The sequence below is a fragment of the Equus asinus genome, chromosome 2 (genome assembly GCF_041296235.1).
Source record: "Equus asinus isolate D_3611 breed Donkey chromosome 2, EquAss-T2T_v2, whole genome shotgun sequence".
NCBI lineage: Eukaryota > Metazoa > Chordata > Mammalia > Perissodactyla > Equidae > Equus > Equus asinus.
Genome location: NC_091791.1, coordinates 56,115,248 through 56,131,448, shown reverse-complemented (window position 1 = coordinate 56,131,448; position 16,201 = coordinate 56,115,248). Strand labels below are relative to the sequence as shown.

Below are 16,201 nucleotides of genomic sequence, written 5' to 3'. Positions count from 1 at the left end.
GATTTTTGTGTGATGATAAATCAAAATGTATTTTTTGAAAAGCACAAGAGGACAACTTGACTTTCTGGGTATAGCTGTAGATGAGAACATACATCAAAGTCTTTTACATGAGAAACGATTGCTTTTTAAACCTGTGTCTCAATGTAGTTAATACCAAGTCTTGCTTCTTCATGTCACAATCAAATTACAGCATTGCATAATGATCTTTCATTCGAGAATGGACCATATATACAACAGTGGTCCCATGAGATTACTACCATATAACCTAGGTGTGTAGTAGGCTATACTATCTAGTTTTGTGTAAGTACCCTCTGTGATGTTTTGCACAACAATGAAATCACCTAGCAACGCATTTCTCAGAACGTATCCCTGATGTTAAGTGATGCAGGCTGTACCGGAAATGAGTTTTTTCTCAATGTCTCCACCTCCTTTTCTTCCATGTACTCTTCAAACCATAGTGGTAGGACTCCTGCTTCTACTTTTCCACTGAAACTATTCTTGCTAATTTCATCAATAACCTCCTAGTGGTCAAATCCAATAGATAAATCTTGGTTCTTTTTATTTAACTTATCTTTAAAATTAGACACTGAAACCTATTATTTTCTTCAAATTTCTTTGCTCTCAATCTCCTGGTTTTCCTTTATTGTAATATGTAATGATTCTCACTCCTACACTAGATTATGAGGGACCATGTGCTTCTGTCTTGATGTTTCTAATGATACCTTGCTTTTGATTAAAAGGTAAGGAAATGGTCTTCAGAAATATTTGTTGAATTGAATGAAATCAAATACACAGAAAAGAAGATTCAGCAAGTCCATGATTTGGGCATTAAAATTACATTTGTTAGTTATCCTAACAAACATAATTTCATTTGAAGAGTATTTCAAATGAAACCTAATTTCATTTGAAGTTCATTTGAAGAGTATTGATATAGAGATTTATTTGAAAGTTTATCGTTTAGTTTTGGTCATTTGCTCTCTTTGTTTCTTGGCCATGATCTCATTTTCTTTTAAGGTCTTACCCTTCCATCTGCATGACTCCCACAAATTGTAGTATTTCATAAGATTTCATTCTTGGACCTCTCCTCACTGTGTGTCTTTCTCCAAATGATTCTACCTGCATCCTCAGCTTGAATTACCTCCCATGTGTATGCAGGCTTTAAATCACCTATTTCTAATGCAGATCTCCTCCTTGCCTTCCTTCTACATGTCCTGGTTACAAATGAAAGAAGAAAAAGATAAAGGGGAGGGATGATCATTGAAAACTGTTCCTCATCTGAGAGATTCCTTCTACTTTTGTCTTATGTCTGTGAAACTAATAATATAACTTGTGGTTCCCAGCTAATTTATGATCTCTTGCCTGACTTCCCTGGTCCACTCTTCACAGACATCAAACACGTTGTTTGTTTACTCAAGGTCTTCCCCTTGCCTTGTAACCCCTTCGCACTCTGCACCCTGCCCTAGTAAGTGCTCAGTAAATATTAATTAGTTGCCATTAGTGATTTGCCTTTCTGCATGCCAAGCAGAATCTTTCTTTGAGAATCTTCCTAGAGCCATTGTGAAATTATTGGTAGCCAGAAAATTTCAGTTCTTTTGAGTAAGCTCTACCATCTTAAGCAGGTATATTTTCTCTTAAAAATCTATAATTATTATGGATTTATTTTCCTATCATTGTTATAGGAAGCAACTACATCATTCAACCCCTCGAAAAGGTATTATTCCCATGTAATCCAAAACTAGGATAAGTGTTTATTGGTTTTAAAAGAATACCATAAAGTATAATTTTCATGAAAGGCAAATTGTAGATTTCCTGTCTTATATCTATTCATCTCTTTGTTTTATTGTATAGAGGTTATTAAATTAAATGAAAAGGTTGACCAAAAAAACTTTGGGGTCATTCATAGTCATTGACATTGCTAATGAAACATTTCAAGATACTGTGATCCTTAAGGGCTCAATATTCTATAAGTACAATGATTTTCCAACACAGCTTAAATTTCAGAAAATATGTGCTGAGTAGAGTAATTGCCTGATTGTCATTTATAAGCTTACGTGTAATCTAATTTAAAAGAACTAATTGTAGCAGAATGTTATACTTGTTTAATAATTTAAGATGTGAGGGCAAGAACAATTAATGCGAACAGAGAAAATTGGACAGCAAACTCATCTATTATTCTCCTTGCTCTATTAATCTATTATCAGCTGGCATAATCGGTGATCTAACTTGGTTTAATTACCATGAAGTCTACAATTTACCTAATCAAATTATATCATCAGTTCTTCCAACAAAGTAGAAAACATTTTATAATTTTGTAATTATGAAAATACATCATGTACGATGTTGTTTGTACATATTCATAAACATTAAAATAGAGTAATTTCTTTGAGGGAAAAAAGGAATATTATCACGTATTATCTGACCTCTGGGCTAGGTACAATTTAAGAAAAGATTAGTGAGTTTTGAGAGCAAGAGAGCCATTGCTCAATGATTTTTTTTCTTGGATATTTTGCTTGTTTTAGCTTTGCGAGTGACTTTCATACACAGTCTTAAATGTTATGATTTTAGAGATTGTGCAAAAAATATATAAAATGAAATTTTTAACTGCTGAGATTGTAAAAATAGGAAATAGCATGAACTACTTCCTGAAAAAGAAGAAAAAAAAAAACCCTGAATTTTTTTATTTCTTCTCAGCTCCGTAAGGCTATTATAGATCATGTGTCAGACTCCTTTTTGGATACGACAGTCCCACTTTTGGTTCTTATTGAAGCTGCCAAGAATGGCCGGGAAAAGGAAATAAAAGAATATGCTGCGATATTTCGTGAACACACCAGCAGGCTTGTAGAGGTAAGTGTGCTAGAACTGTAACTACTCTAAATCCAGGAGAATGAGGCTCTCATTCCCCATTAACAGTTGAATTGTAGCCAAATAAAAATTTGTGACAACTTATTACAAATGAAGCAGAGTTGGACCAAGGTAATATCAAGGTATTTATGTCAAATTGTATAAACCATCCCCCAATGGCTTGGAAAAGGAACAATTTATTTAGAAAGAGCTATGAAACTATGATCAATATTGTTTCTTTTTAAATGCATTTTTTTCAGAGCTACACAAAAAAACTTGATTAAATGCAGATACTTTCTTTTATCCTTACAAATATTTTCTTCCCTATCTTAAAAGTATCAAATACTCTATCCCATGACATTTTATTGTTTCTCTATCATTTTTTTCATGGCTGTAGTACTCCTTCAGGCTTTCAAATCATAATCAACTATATAAGGTGACTACAGAGCAAGAGTGTAGGATATATAGGGGTAGAGAGATCCAGAAAAATTAAGTAAGGATAGTGGATTGGTCTATGTCCTAGCAGGGGCAAGAGGAGATGATCAAACCATAATTTCCTTTTGCTTCAAAACTGGAAACGTGGATGGGGCCGCCCCTGTGGCCAAGTGGTTAAGTTGGCACGCTCTGCTTTGGCGGCCCAGGGTTTCACCAGTTTGGATCCTGGGCACGGACATGGCACCACTCATCAAGACTTGCTGAGGTGGCATCCCACATGCCACAACTAGAAGGACCCACAACTGAAAATATGCAATTATGTACCAGGGAGCTTTGGGGAGAAAAGGGAAAAATAAAATATTTTTAAAAACCCCAAAAAACTGGAAACATGGAAATGTCCCATGATGTGGGGGGCAGGGTAGCATATTGCTAAAGGAGCCATGAAGTGTTGGGTGTTTCCCAGGAGACAGATAATGGAACCTATTGTACTATGGGCATCAATAATGCAGCCACAGCATAAGAGAGAGCCTGAATGGAAGAATTTCTAGCACCAGTAAGGTAATAGTATTCTAAAGGTCAGGAACCAGTAGCAGGAAGGGGGAAATGTGATTGGCTAGATCTGTTTACTAGAGCTGATATACTGCTAGTACTCATCACTATGATTGCACTACTTATTTATGGCTAGAATTTATTCTCATTGTCAGTGCCCATGCCATACTGCTTAGTAAATGTTTTGACTGCCACACCTCCCTATATTGGCCATGAACTCTGGTGAAATACGTGTTTTGGTGCCCAAACTTCTTATAAAACTTGTGAGTTAGAAATAGTCACTATCCAAATTAGAATCACAGCATTTAATATAACATCTACTAAAACAGAGGACTTGCCCCACACCTTTAATATGGATCCACTGGGAAGGAACTTTCCAATGTAACTAGCATTTGCACTATATACTCTTTTTCTGGGTTCCAGTCTTCACATGTAGAAAATAAAAGGGGTGGATAAATAGATAATTACCAAGATCATTTCAGCCCTAAAACTGCCCCACATCCAACTTGAAATGTCCTTTGAACTTCCCAAGGAGACAGGGCACCTGTTAAAATTCCCATTGGCCTTATGTGGGAATAAAGGTACAAAACTCAAACTAATTAGAGTTAGAGATGATTTTCAGGTTCAAAATTTTTAACTAATTCATTCAATTAATTATTATACCAATTAATTATTATTTATCTAGTTTTATTTATTCTTTCTTATACTCATTCCTCAAATATCTATTAGCTATTCCCACAGGAAAAGGTTAAAAGTAAGAAAGCAAAGCAGAGGGAGCAGGTCACTAAAGCCACCTAAGTGTGGTCCCTGACAATCGTAAAAGTTTTGTGTAAAAATGTGATCTCTAAGCTGAAGGCACACCAAATTATGAAAACAACTTTTTTTGCTGAAATATTCTGGAAGTAAAAGCTGGTTTCTGTTAATAAGTTTCATCCCTGTTCCTATTTCTTAGTGTAAGGTTTCTATGAAACACAAACCTCATGAGATGCTCAATAAAGAAGGACCCCTTGAAGGGACATAGTTTTAAGCAAAAGTTATAGCTATTTCTCCTCTTGAAGATTTTATATTTCTGAAATACCCAGAGATAAAGACACCTCTTTAATTTAATTTGTTAGAATTTCCCCAAATCAGGTTACCTGAGGAACTCTTTCTTTCATGACACTTGTTACTAAGGTACTGCCTTCAAGAAACACTTGAGAATACTACCTTAACTTGTTACCAAATGATGGCTTATTATTACACAGACAGAGCTGTAAGAATCTGTTTTAAATATTTAAGGATTTTGAAAATTCTGTATTTCACATAAATATTGAAAGAATAAAAGATTTTGGAATTTTGAGCTACCAGGGGACTGAGAATGGGTCTTATTTAACTCTGTATGTTCCCTTAACACATTATAATGAGATTAGACTAGCTTTAGGGTCTTCTAGTTCCCACTCTGCAATTATATGGAAACTGGTCTAAGTCATTTTCAGTTCCAGTTAGCTTTTACAACATAACAAACCATCCCCAAACTTAGTGGCCTAAAACAACCATTTAGTACTTTCTCGCTGATCTGTGAGTTGATTGGGCAGAGCTGGGCAATTCTCCCTTAGGGTTTCTCATGTGATTGCTGTCAAATATCAGCTGGGGATGGAGCCCTCCAAAGGTGTGAGCAGGCCAGACCTAGAAGATGGCACATTCGCGTGGCTGAAAGTGCATGTTAACTGACAGCTGGGAGCTCGGCTATGATAGTCGACCAGAGCACCAATGCATGGCCTCTCCTCGTGTCTTCAGCTTCTCACGGCGTAGTTACTGGGTTCTGAGCTGAGAATTCTCAAGAGCAAGCTAGAGACAGGAAGTAGACGCTGACATTCTCTTAAGGCCTGGGCCCAGAAATTGGCAGAGTGCCGCTTCCACCATATTTTATAGGTCGAAGCAATCATGGAGCCTGCCCAAACACAAGGGGTGGGAGGGGGGAGTGTGCAACTTCACCTTCCAGTGGAAGGAACAGCAAGGTATTGCAGCCACCTTTAATCTACTATGCTTCTCTTCTCAGAGCTTGATTTGCTTTATCTATAAAGTGAAGGTTAAGCAAGATAATGTCTAAGGTCACCACCAGTTTCTAAAATTCTGTGACCTAACAAATACGCTTTACAGTTGAGAGACTTCTAGTTTTCTAAGAGATACAGCCATAGGAGAAAATGCAGATGGTTTTTAAGTATACCACTTGCACACTAGGTTGTTTATATATATCAAGAAGGAAAAAAAGAGCACTGCATTCATCTTCCAGGAAAATCCTCTTTTGAAAGGAGCTGTCTCACCAAAGCAACAGAGAAAATCATCATTAATTTACCACAAAGATTGAGACAGAAGTGTCTGTGACAGAGTCCCGGGAAATAGGAGAGCTGACATATAGCAGTTTTGGAGGACGTTGTGAGCTTACTTTATACAGATTCCTTACCGATCCTCCACCTCCCGCCTGCCTACCACCCCACACAGACAGGCACGTCTACCCATCTTATTCCAGGGCTGGGTAATTTGACATAGCAGGGCAGAAAGTCTTCGACTCTAAATGACTTCAAGAAAAAGCTATTTTCAACATGTCTGGGTTTTGATACCTCAACTATGTTTGTCAAAGAAATCTAAAGTCAGTGAACTTGTTGAAGTAAGACTTAAATGGAAAAAAACCCTCCATTTTTAAAGAATTCCTATCAGATCTTTGCAGAAAAACTCCGTGCTGTTGAAGGAACACTTTAGATAATGGTCAACCTGTAACTTTTACAAAACGATAATAAAAACTAGAACTGAACACATAGCGAAACGTAAAGCTTTAAGAAATTCTAAGGTAATAGAAATTAGGAAACCCAAAGGATTGGGGACGTTGGGGGGAGAAATGGAAATGAGGAGCAGAGTGACCAATAAATTGGGTCTGAACATTCTCAGTCTCTAGTGGAGTCATGTCTGAGTCTCCAGCTGTATTAGCATGTAGTTTGGTATAAAATGATCATGAGTGAAATGACGGTTATACAGCCCTGGGCAGTACCGATAAGCGGAGACCTAGATCCTTGCGGCTAGTTTTACCTTAGTTATGCTGAACTAAGTAACTACTAGGTAAAGCTTTTCCTACTTCAAACATCCAAGTTACCCTGTGCTTTTAGATGTACCAAGCCACAGTGGGAATGGGAAGCAGGAGTCAAGAGTTTGGCATTTAAAAAATCATCTTGACATAGTGATTAGCCGTTAATGACAAACATGCTCTTTGAATTATGCTCCCCAGTACTTTGATCTTGCACTGATGGTGACCATTCACTCTACTGGCTTCCACTAATAATACCTATTAAACAGGAAGCTTAAAATATTAATTTTATCTTAAAAATAAAAATATTCAGTAATGTAGAGAGTAAAGATTTTATCTTTTATTGCTTTGAGCCTCCTCTGGTAGCAAAGTCTGTACAGATAGTGTTCAATAAATCTGTATTGAATTAAGAAACACATCCATAACATCAGCCAAGTTTTTCTTTCTAAAAAGTGACTTTGGGGATTCCAGTAACTGGACTTGAGATATATACCTAAGCCCAATTTTTTTTTTTTTTGGCTGGGAAAGATTCACCATGAGCTGACATCTGTTGCCAATCTTCCTCTCTCTTTTTTTTCCTTTTCCCTCCCCAAAGCCCGTGTTCATAGTTGTATATTCTAATTACAAGTCCTTCTAGTTCTTCTATCTGAGCCGCTGCCACAGCATGGCTACTGACAGATGAGTGGCATGGTTCCATGCCTGGGAACAGAAGGAGGGCTGCCAAAGTGGCACGTGCCAAACTTTAACCACTAGGCCATCAGGGCTGGCTCCTGAGACCAATTTTTTAGTAGATTACCTCCCTACTCTACTGTACATGGATACTTTAAAATAATTTTCCACAGTGATATTAGTAAATTCTTTTGCTACTAATTATCAAAAGCAGATATTATAAACCCTGCTCCAGACCTCCCTCAGAAGGACTTTCAGACAATGTGATGACACTTTTAAAGAACTTTTCCACTTCAGAGATATAGTTTGTAACTATAATGTAGTAATATAACTATTATTCAGAAGAATGCCATTACATTTAAGGACTTCATTGTTTATTATAATGGCTACTATTAAATATATTTCTCTAAAATTAATTTTTAAAAACTCCACTATTATTTTGAAACATAATATGATTTGTTCTCAGCAAGTCAGTTCTTGCTGAACACTATAGTCCCTACTAACTAAAACGGTAAAATCTTCAGTTTATCCCATGGGTTTTACCATATTAATTATCCTTAAATATGACAGTGTTAATGATCTAGGCCTGAAAATTTTCAGCGAATTAAAGAGAAATTTCTCCATGAGAAAAACCAGCTTCGTCAGTGCTTTGACTTATTCATCAAAAATTCATCTTTCTTGATGCACCTTATTTTAGTAAGTTTCAAGGGAGCTTTTCGTCAAAAAGGAAAAAGTGGGTGGACATTTAATTATAATACTTCCCTCCATCCTACAAAGCTGATTGTTCCCACTCACAAAATGGTGAGCCAGATTTAACAAAGCCCCTGTGCCAAGAGAGAAGGCTTTACAGGGGACTCTCGCTGTTTGCAAGAAGCGCTGATTGCTATCAGCTCTACTAATATCTTTCCTTTTTGGCAGAATGCTGTTTAAGTGTCACACATTGCTTTAATTGATTATCTGTTATCAAACAAGGATATATTTGGTTATAAATAAAGCTTTTAGAGTTTCATTCCATTCTTCCTCCTTCCCTCCCTTGTAAAGAAAAAAAAAAAAAAAGAAAAAGAAAAAGAACAAACCCATACTTACAGTCGTACACAAACCAACAACTGTGCCCAGTGAGCGTCTTGGCAGCTCCCCTCTTTTGGTGGGGAAAGGGTGTGATAGCTAAGTCAGGAATGCTTTTGCTTATGTAGAATAGAACACACAGGTGTGACTGCCCACTCCCTGGGTTAGAAACTGCTCAGCATCTTAATCCTCTTTCAGCTAAAAGACATTGGTAAACATGATCCTTAAAAGCCTAACCTGAATGCACAGTGAGTTCCTTTCCATGTTTTAGAGGTTTCCTTATAAATTTTCCATTCATGGCGTTCGGAATATAGGAAAAGGGTAGTGATACAATTATAGAAAAATCTGAGACTTTCCACAATCAAATGTAGATATTTTTGAATGGAATGTTTGTGTTTCGGAATTAAGAGGAGGGAGAAAACTAGATGGGATTAGAGTAGTTTTAGAATTCAGCATGAAATAAGCAACATTTACATCAAAACTTGAAAACTAGGCAGGAATTGGATTTGAAAAACTAGAGCTCCAAGTGGAGATAACAGCATGAGTAAAGGCACAATGCTCATTCCTGAGTTTCAGAAATACAGCAGAAAGGAAATCTAGATTGCTAAATTGACAGAAGCATAAAGTAGAATAGAGGCAGTTGATGAATAGCCTTGAGTATGTGATTGCCAGGGTGGGAGGTTAGATTTCATCTTACAGAACTGGATCCATTAAATGGATTTGGAGAGCTACATTTGCTTCTCACCTGGGAAGGGTCTAAAGGGAAGTCATATTTTAGGAGATCTTCTGTATGGACTATTTTGCATCTGGATATACATGTTTGTAACCCACAACAATTGATTCTAAGCTCATGAATATAGACTGCCATTTAAAAAGGGCTGCATTTAAAACCTAACTTATTATCATATGTTAAAGAGAGAGAATACAACTAGTTTGTTTATTTGGTTTTTTTTTGCGGAGGAAGATTTGCCCTGAGCTAACATCTGTTGCGAATCTACCTCATTTTGCTGAGGAAGATTGTCTCTGAGCTAACACCTGTGCCAGTCCTCTATTTTGTATGTGGGTTGCCACCACAGCATGGCTGCTGACAAGTGGTGCAGGTCCGCAGCTGGGAACCAAACCCCTGGCCGCTAAAGTGGAGTGTGCCTAACTTAACCACTAGACCATGGGCCAGCCCCAGTCTTTTGATTTTTAAAAACAGATGAGTTCTACTCCCTTGCTTAAGAGACATTAGCAAATCATTAAACCTTTTGGGATTCAGTTTCGTTTTCTGTAAATGGACTTTGAGGGGTTAAATAATCTCCATTCCTGGCATTCAAAATTCTAGAAATCAGACAGAAGAGTTCGTTTATTTGTTTTATGTGTGTAGGTGATTTGGTGGTGAATGGAGAAGGCTAGTTACCCAGAAGTATTGGAGGAGTGGTTATTTTATGGCTTTTACAGGACAAAAATAGCTTCTATTTCAAATAATAAAAAGGGAAAAAATAAAGGAAAATACATAAAACATTTAGTAACCTGTACCAGCATCATGCAAAGTGTTTTATACTCATTACCTCATTACATCAATGCTCACAATGATTGAGATAAATACTTTTATTACCGTTTTGCTGGTAAGGTTACCCTGGCTGAGAAAAATTAAGCAACTTGCTTAAGGTCACACAGCCAATAAATGGCAGAGTAGGGAATCAGCTCAGTTCTAACAATGGCAGAGATTAAAGGAATAAAGGTAGCACAATAAATCTAAAAATGGAAAGTGAGCCCAGGTTTTATATGTTTAATTCCTTGACGGAGAGAGGAGAAACCTTTCTGAATGCTTTTGGACAAGAGACCTGCTATTCAGTGGATGAAGCTGCAAAAGTTCCAAGAGTTGATTTTATTTTTCTCTAAGAATCTCTAATCTTGTCCCGCCTTCCCAAACTAGAAAAGCAGAGAGCCAGAAACACACAGTCATGCCCATGAAATCCTCCTGCATGCAGTCATTCTTTATAATTCCTGGGTAGCTGCCTCGCTACCTAGTGATTAGCCCAGGATAGAAGACCTAAGCAAGATTAGGCATCATCTTCTAATGAGAAAGTCCAAGTATTCCATTTGGAAGTTAGTTGTTTGGAACTTGGAATATATTTTGTCTTTTAATCAGTGTTATGTGTACTATTTGGCTTCCTCAGTCCACAAAAACCTATTACATCCCTAATAGAAGTAAAAAATTACAGAGCACTTTAGTATAAGTATCTTCCTAACCTAAAATGCATTCAAAGCTGCCCTTCCCCATCTCTCAGCCCCCTCTCAGCCTGGTGTGCAGAGCAACCCTAAGGTAGGGGCAGCAAATTCAAATGCTTACAGTAGGGGACAAACAAGTGATGAGTGACAGGGCCCTGTAGGATGGGCCTATGAGGAAACGGGGAGCTAAGCCCAGTCTAAGGGGTCGGCCTCAACTTTTCTTCAATCAGTTGTTGATGTGCATGAATGTAGGCCCAGTGTTGTCAGACATTACAATTTCGTAAAAGAACCCAGAAATATAGATTTTAATGTAAAAATCTCTTGATTTCTAAGTGTAGACAACTAAATCAATTTAAAACAAAATAAAAGCAAAAGCACAATTCTATCATTTGTGCCAATACATAATGTCACAGACCACTAGTTTTGCAATCTCTGCTCTAAGGTCAAGTTTTGAAAGACAAGATTCACCAAGATGGATTTTTGTAAGTGATGCAGATGAGATATGAAGGATGTCCTATTAGTGAGAATCAGGTATTGCAGATATGTGGTAAAACACGCGAAGGGCACTTGGTTTGGGGAAGTGGGTTCCTTCTAGTTTCTTTTTCTGTAGTGGTTAACTTTGAGACAGAAGTTGAATTGAAAAGGGTTAAGGGCACGGAGAAGATCAGCTATTTCCTCTTATCCCCTCTGTTGCTTGCAAGCAACGCTAGGGTTGGAGTGGAGAGAGAGAAAGGGAGATCTTGCCTAAGGATCATTCACACATATGTTAGACATAGTTAAAGCTGTGGTTGAGTACATCCAGAAAATCCCTCTCATAAGAAAACAACTAGGCTTGGCACTTTCTGTGAGATGGAATTATTAGATTTGATGCTTTTCAAAAAACACTCTCATTACTGAAAAACAAAGTCAAATTTATTCGACATTCCATTGATCACTTTGTCTAAAGTCTAAGCAGCTTGAAAAGAGACTTGGGTTTTCTAAGTCACTCTGATGCTTTTGTGAAATATACATGGAGTTCCAAAAGAAAAGCAGAACATCCATAGAGGGTTTGACTTTTGTGCTTTGAATCAGCATAGTAAATGACTACTACAAATTCTCCTTCTTTTCCCCCCATCTTTGTTTCACTTTAACTCTCCCTCTTTCGCTCTAACTATTGGTATAGTCAAATTATTACTCATTATGTCAAAGGAGAATAACTAAGGTTGCTTTAATTTTCCTTTGTTAGCAACGTGATGTCTAAAGAGTTTGCAAAAAGTCATCTGTTTCTCAAATATATTTTTAAAACAGGAGCTGTGTTGGGTGCTGGGGATTCAATCACAGACAAAGGAAAGATAGATTCTGCCCTATTGGAGTTTACCATCGAGGAGAAAATTAAGAAAAGTAAATGGCAATTGTATACAGTTGTGACAAGCAGTGTGTTGGATGATCTACTGGGTCCTATGACAACATCAGTGGTGATTAGGTTGGTTTAGGAGAAACATTACAATTTTGAGGAACTGGTTTCCAAACTGTAAACTAAAGAAGATTTAGGTTTAAAGTTGAATTAGTCCAAGGAGATGGGGAAAGAGGGATATTTTAGAGACAGAAAGACTAGCACATTTAAGACACAGAAATGAAACGTCCAGATGTCTCATATGGTACAGGTAGTCATATGGTGCATGTACATTTAACTTTATAAGAAACTGCTAAATTGTTTTCCAAAACAGCTAGAATATTTTGCATTCCCACCAGCAATGTATGAGAGTTCCAGTTGCTCTACAGCCCTCCCAGTACTTGGTCTTGTCACATTTTTTGATTTTTGTTTTTGCTATCCTAATATGTACATAGTATTATTTTATTTTGCCTTTAATTTGCATTTCCCTAATTACTAATGATGTTGAACATCTTTTTCTGTAATAATATTTTTGAGATACAATTCATATACCAAAGAATTCACCCATTTAAAGAACACATTTCAATCATTTTTAGAATGTTCACAGAGTTGTACAACCATTACAATCAATTTTAAAATATTTCCATCTCTCCCAAATTAGACAATCGCTAGTCTACTTCCTGTCTGTATAGATTTGCCTATTCTAGATGTTACATATAAATGGAATCATACAATATGTGATCTTTAATGACAGGCTTTTTTCCTTTAGCTTAATGTTTTCTGGATTCATCCATATGTAGCATACCAGTACCTTATTCCCTTTTATGGTCAATTTTGTTGTATGGATATACCATGTTTTATTTATCCATTCATAAGTTGATGGACACCTGGGTTGTTTCCATGTTTTAGCTGTTATGAATAATTCTAATTAGGATTTTAATACAAGTTTTTGTGTGGGCATATGTTTTCCTTTCTCTTGCGTCTATACCTAGGAGTGGAATTCCTGGGTCATATGATGACTCTATACTTAACCATTTGGGAAGCTGCTCGGCTCTTTTCCAGTGGTACCTGACTGCACCATTTTACATCCCCACCAGCAGAGCATGAGGGTTTCAATTCCCCTCATTCTCGCCAACACTCGTTATTGTTTGCTTTTGATTATAGTCACCCCAGTGAGTGTGAAGTGGTTTCTCATTGTGGCTTTGATTTGAATTTCCCTAATGGCTAATGATGTTGAACATAATTTCATGTACTTATTGCCCACTTGTATGTCTTTTTCAGAGAAATATTTATTTAGATCCTTTGCCCATTTAAAACATAGGGTTATTTTGTCATTGTTATTGAAATATAATCATTTTTTATATATTCTAGGGGTAAGTTTCTTATCTGATATATAATTTACAAAATTTTCTCCCATTCTATGGGTTGTCTTTTCACTTTCTTGATGGTATCGTGTGAAGCACAGAAGTTCTAATTTTTTTTTTTTTTAATTTCTTGGTGAGGAATATTAGCCCTGAGCTGACATTTGACTCCAATCCTCCTCTTTTTGCTGAGGAAGATTGGCCCTGAGCTAACATCTGTGCCCATCTTTCTCTATTTTATATGTGGGATGCCACCACGGCATGCCTTGATGAGTGGTGCTAGGTCTGTGCCCGGGATCTGAACCAGTGAACTCTGGGCCACTGAAGGAGAGTGCATGAACTTAACCACTATGCCACCAGGCTAGCCCCACAGAAGTTTTAAGTTTTGATGAAGGGCAATTTATCAATGTTTGCATTTGTTGCTTATACCTTTGGCTTCATATTTACAAAGCCATTGCTTAACCCAAGGTTATGAAGATTTACTCCTATGCTTTCTTCTAATAGTTTTATACTTTTAGCCCTTATATTTAAGTTAGGTCTTTGATTAGCTTTGAGTTATTTTGCATATGGAATTAGGTAAGAGTTTAGTTTCATTCTTTTGCATGTGGGTATTCATTAGTCCCAGCACTATTTGTGGAAAAGACTACTATTTTCAACTTGAATTGATATAAATCAACTGACTATAAATGTCAGGATTTATTTCTGGACTCAATTTTATTCCATTGATCTATATGTCCATCCTTATGTCAGTACCCCTCTGTCTTGAAACCATAGCTTTGTAGTAAGTTTTAAAATCAGAAAATGTGAGTCCTCTAAATTTGCTCTTCTTTTTCAAAATCATTTTGGCTATCATGAGTCTCTTGAATTTCCATATGAATTTTAGGATAGGTATGTAATTTCTGAAAAGGCTAGCTGGGATTTTGAAGGGAATTGTGTTGAATCTGTAGGTCAGTTTGGTGAGTATTGTCATCCTGATAATATTGAGTCTTCTGACCATGAGCATGGAATACCTTCCCATTTATTTAGATCCGCTTTAATTTCTTTCAACAATGTTTTATAGTTTTCAGTGTATAAGTTTGCACTTCTTTTTTAAATTTTTCTCTAACATTTATTCTTTTTGATCCTACTGTAAATGATATTCTTTCTTAGTTTCACTTTTAGGTTCTTTTTTGCAGTGTATTGAAATACAATTGTGTTTTTCTATATGTTGATCTTATATTCTACAACCTTGCTGAACTTGTTTATTTGTTCTTTTAGTTTCTCTATGTGTGTATGTGTATTCCTTAATATTTTCTATATACAAGATCCTGCCACCTGAGAATATAATTGTACTTCTTCATTGCCAACTTTTATGTCTTTTATTTTTATGCCCAATTCCCTGAGCATGCCTAATTCCCTTTTTGTATAGTTTTTTCCAACCTGAACTTCTTCTTTGGTGAAATGTCTGTTCAGTCATTTTACCTTTTTTAAAATTGGGTTATTTATTTACTTATTTTTGTTTTGTTTAAAAGTCCTTTATATATTTTGAATTAAAGCCCTTTGTTCTTTATGTAATTCACAAATATTTTCTCTATATCTGTGGATTGTCTTTCTAATCTCTTTATAGTATCTTGTTCAGGGCAGAAATTTAAATTTTGGTGAAGTCAAATTTAGGAATATTATCATATACAGATCATACTTTTGTGTTTTATATAAGAAACTTTTGCCTAACCCATGGTTGCAAAGATTTTCTCCTAAGTGTTCTCATAGAAGTTTTATACTGTTTAGTTTTTATATTTAGGTTTTTATTTCATTTTGAGTTAATTTTTGTATATGGCACAAAGTAGGGGTCAAGATTTGTTTATTTATTTATTGCACATGAATGCCCAATAGTTGCAGCATCATTTGTTGAAAAGAATGCCATTTCTTCATTGAATCATGTTTGCCCCTTTGTGAAATATTGGTTGACCTATATTATGGGTCTATGTCTGATCTCTCTGTGCTATTCCATTGCCCTGTGTGTCTACTTTTCACCAATACCACATTGTGTTTAAATTTGTAGCTCTATGACAACCCTTGAAATCAGGTGTTCTGAGTTCTCTAACATTGTTCTTTTTAAAAAATTGTTTTGGCTACTCTTGTTTCTTTGTCTTCCTGTATAAATTCTTGTATGAGGCCATCAATACCTACAAAACTACTGTTGGGATTAATATTGGAATTGCATTGAAGTTTTAGATCCAGATAGAAAGAATTGACATCTCAACAATATTGAGTTCTCTCATCCATGAACGTGGTATGTCTCTCCAATTATTTAAGCTATCTTTGATTTTCTAATCAATGTTTTGTAGTTTCCAGCATCCAATCATTTTTAATTGCTAAATATTTGAATAACAATGCTTTTAACCTATTTGTTATACAAAACAAATCCATTTAAATATTTTCTACTTATTGTGTTAGTTTATGGTGGGGAGAGGTTGTGTGTGTGTGTGTGTGTGTGGTACACTTAAAAGAATTATGGAAAACTTGTGCATTAATTAGCTGATCTGATTTTAAAACTATTTTAAGCAAGAAGTTTAGTGCTGCTTTTAATACTAAAACTTGTAAGAATCTTAGAAGGCTGTACATGCTAATGTAGTAGAAAATAGCACAGAGTCA

General features: G+C 36.1%; 1 protein-coding gene across 17 annotated transcripts in view; it reads left to right on the top strand.

Annotated features, from left to right (window-relative positions):
• CTNNA3 (catenin alpha 3) overlaps nucleotides 1-16,201 on the top strand; it is a 1,499,312-nt gene that overhangs the window by 797,210 nt on the left and 685,901 nt on the right. For all 17 annotated transcript variants that reach the window (XM_070488663.1, XM_070488665.1, XM_070488664.1 and 14 more), the window contains one exon: nucleotides 2,692-2,844. In XM_070488663.1, coding sequence (XP_070344764.1) covers nucleotides 2,692-2,844 — 153 coding nt within the window. The remainder of the gene's footprint in view (nucleotides 1-2,691; nucleotides 2,845-16,201) is intronic.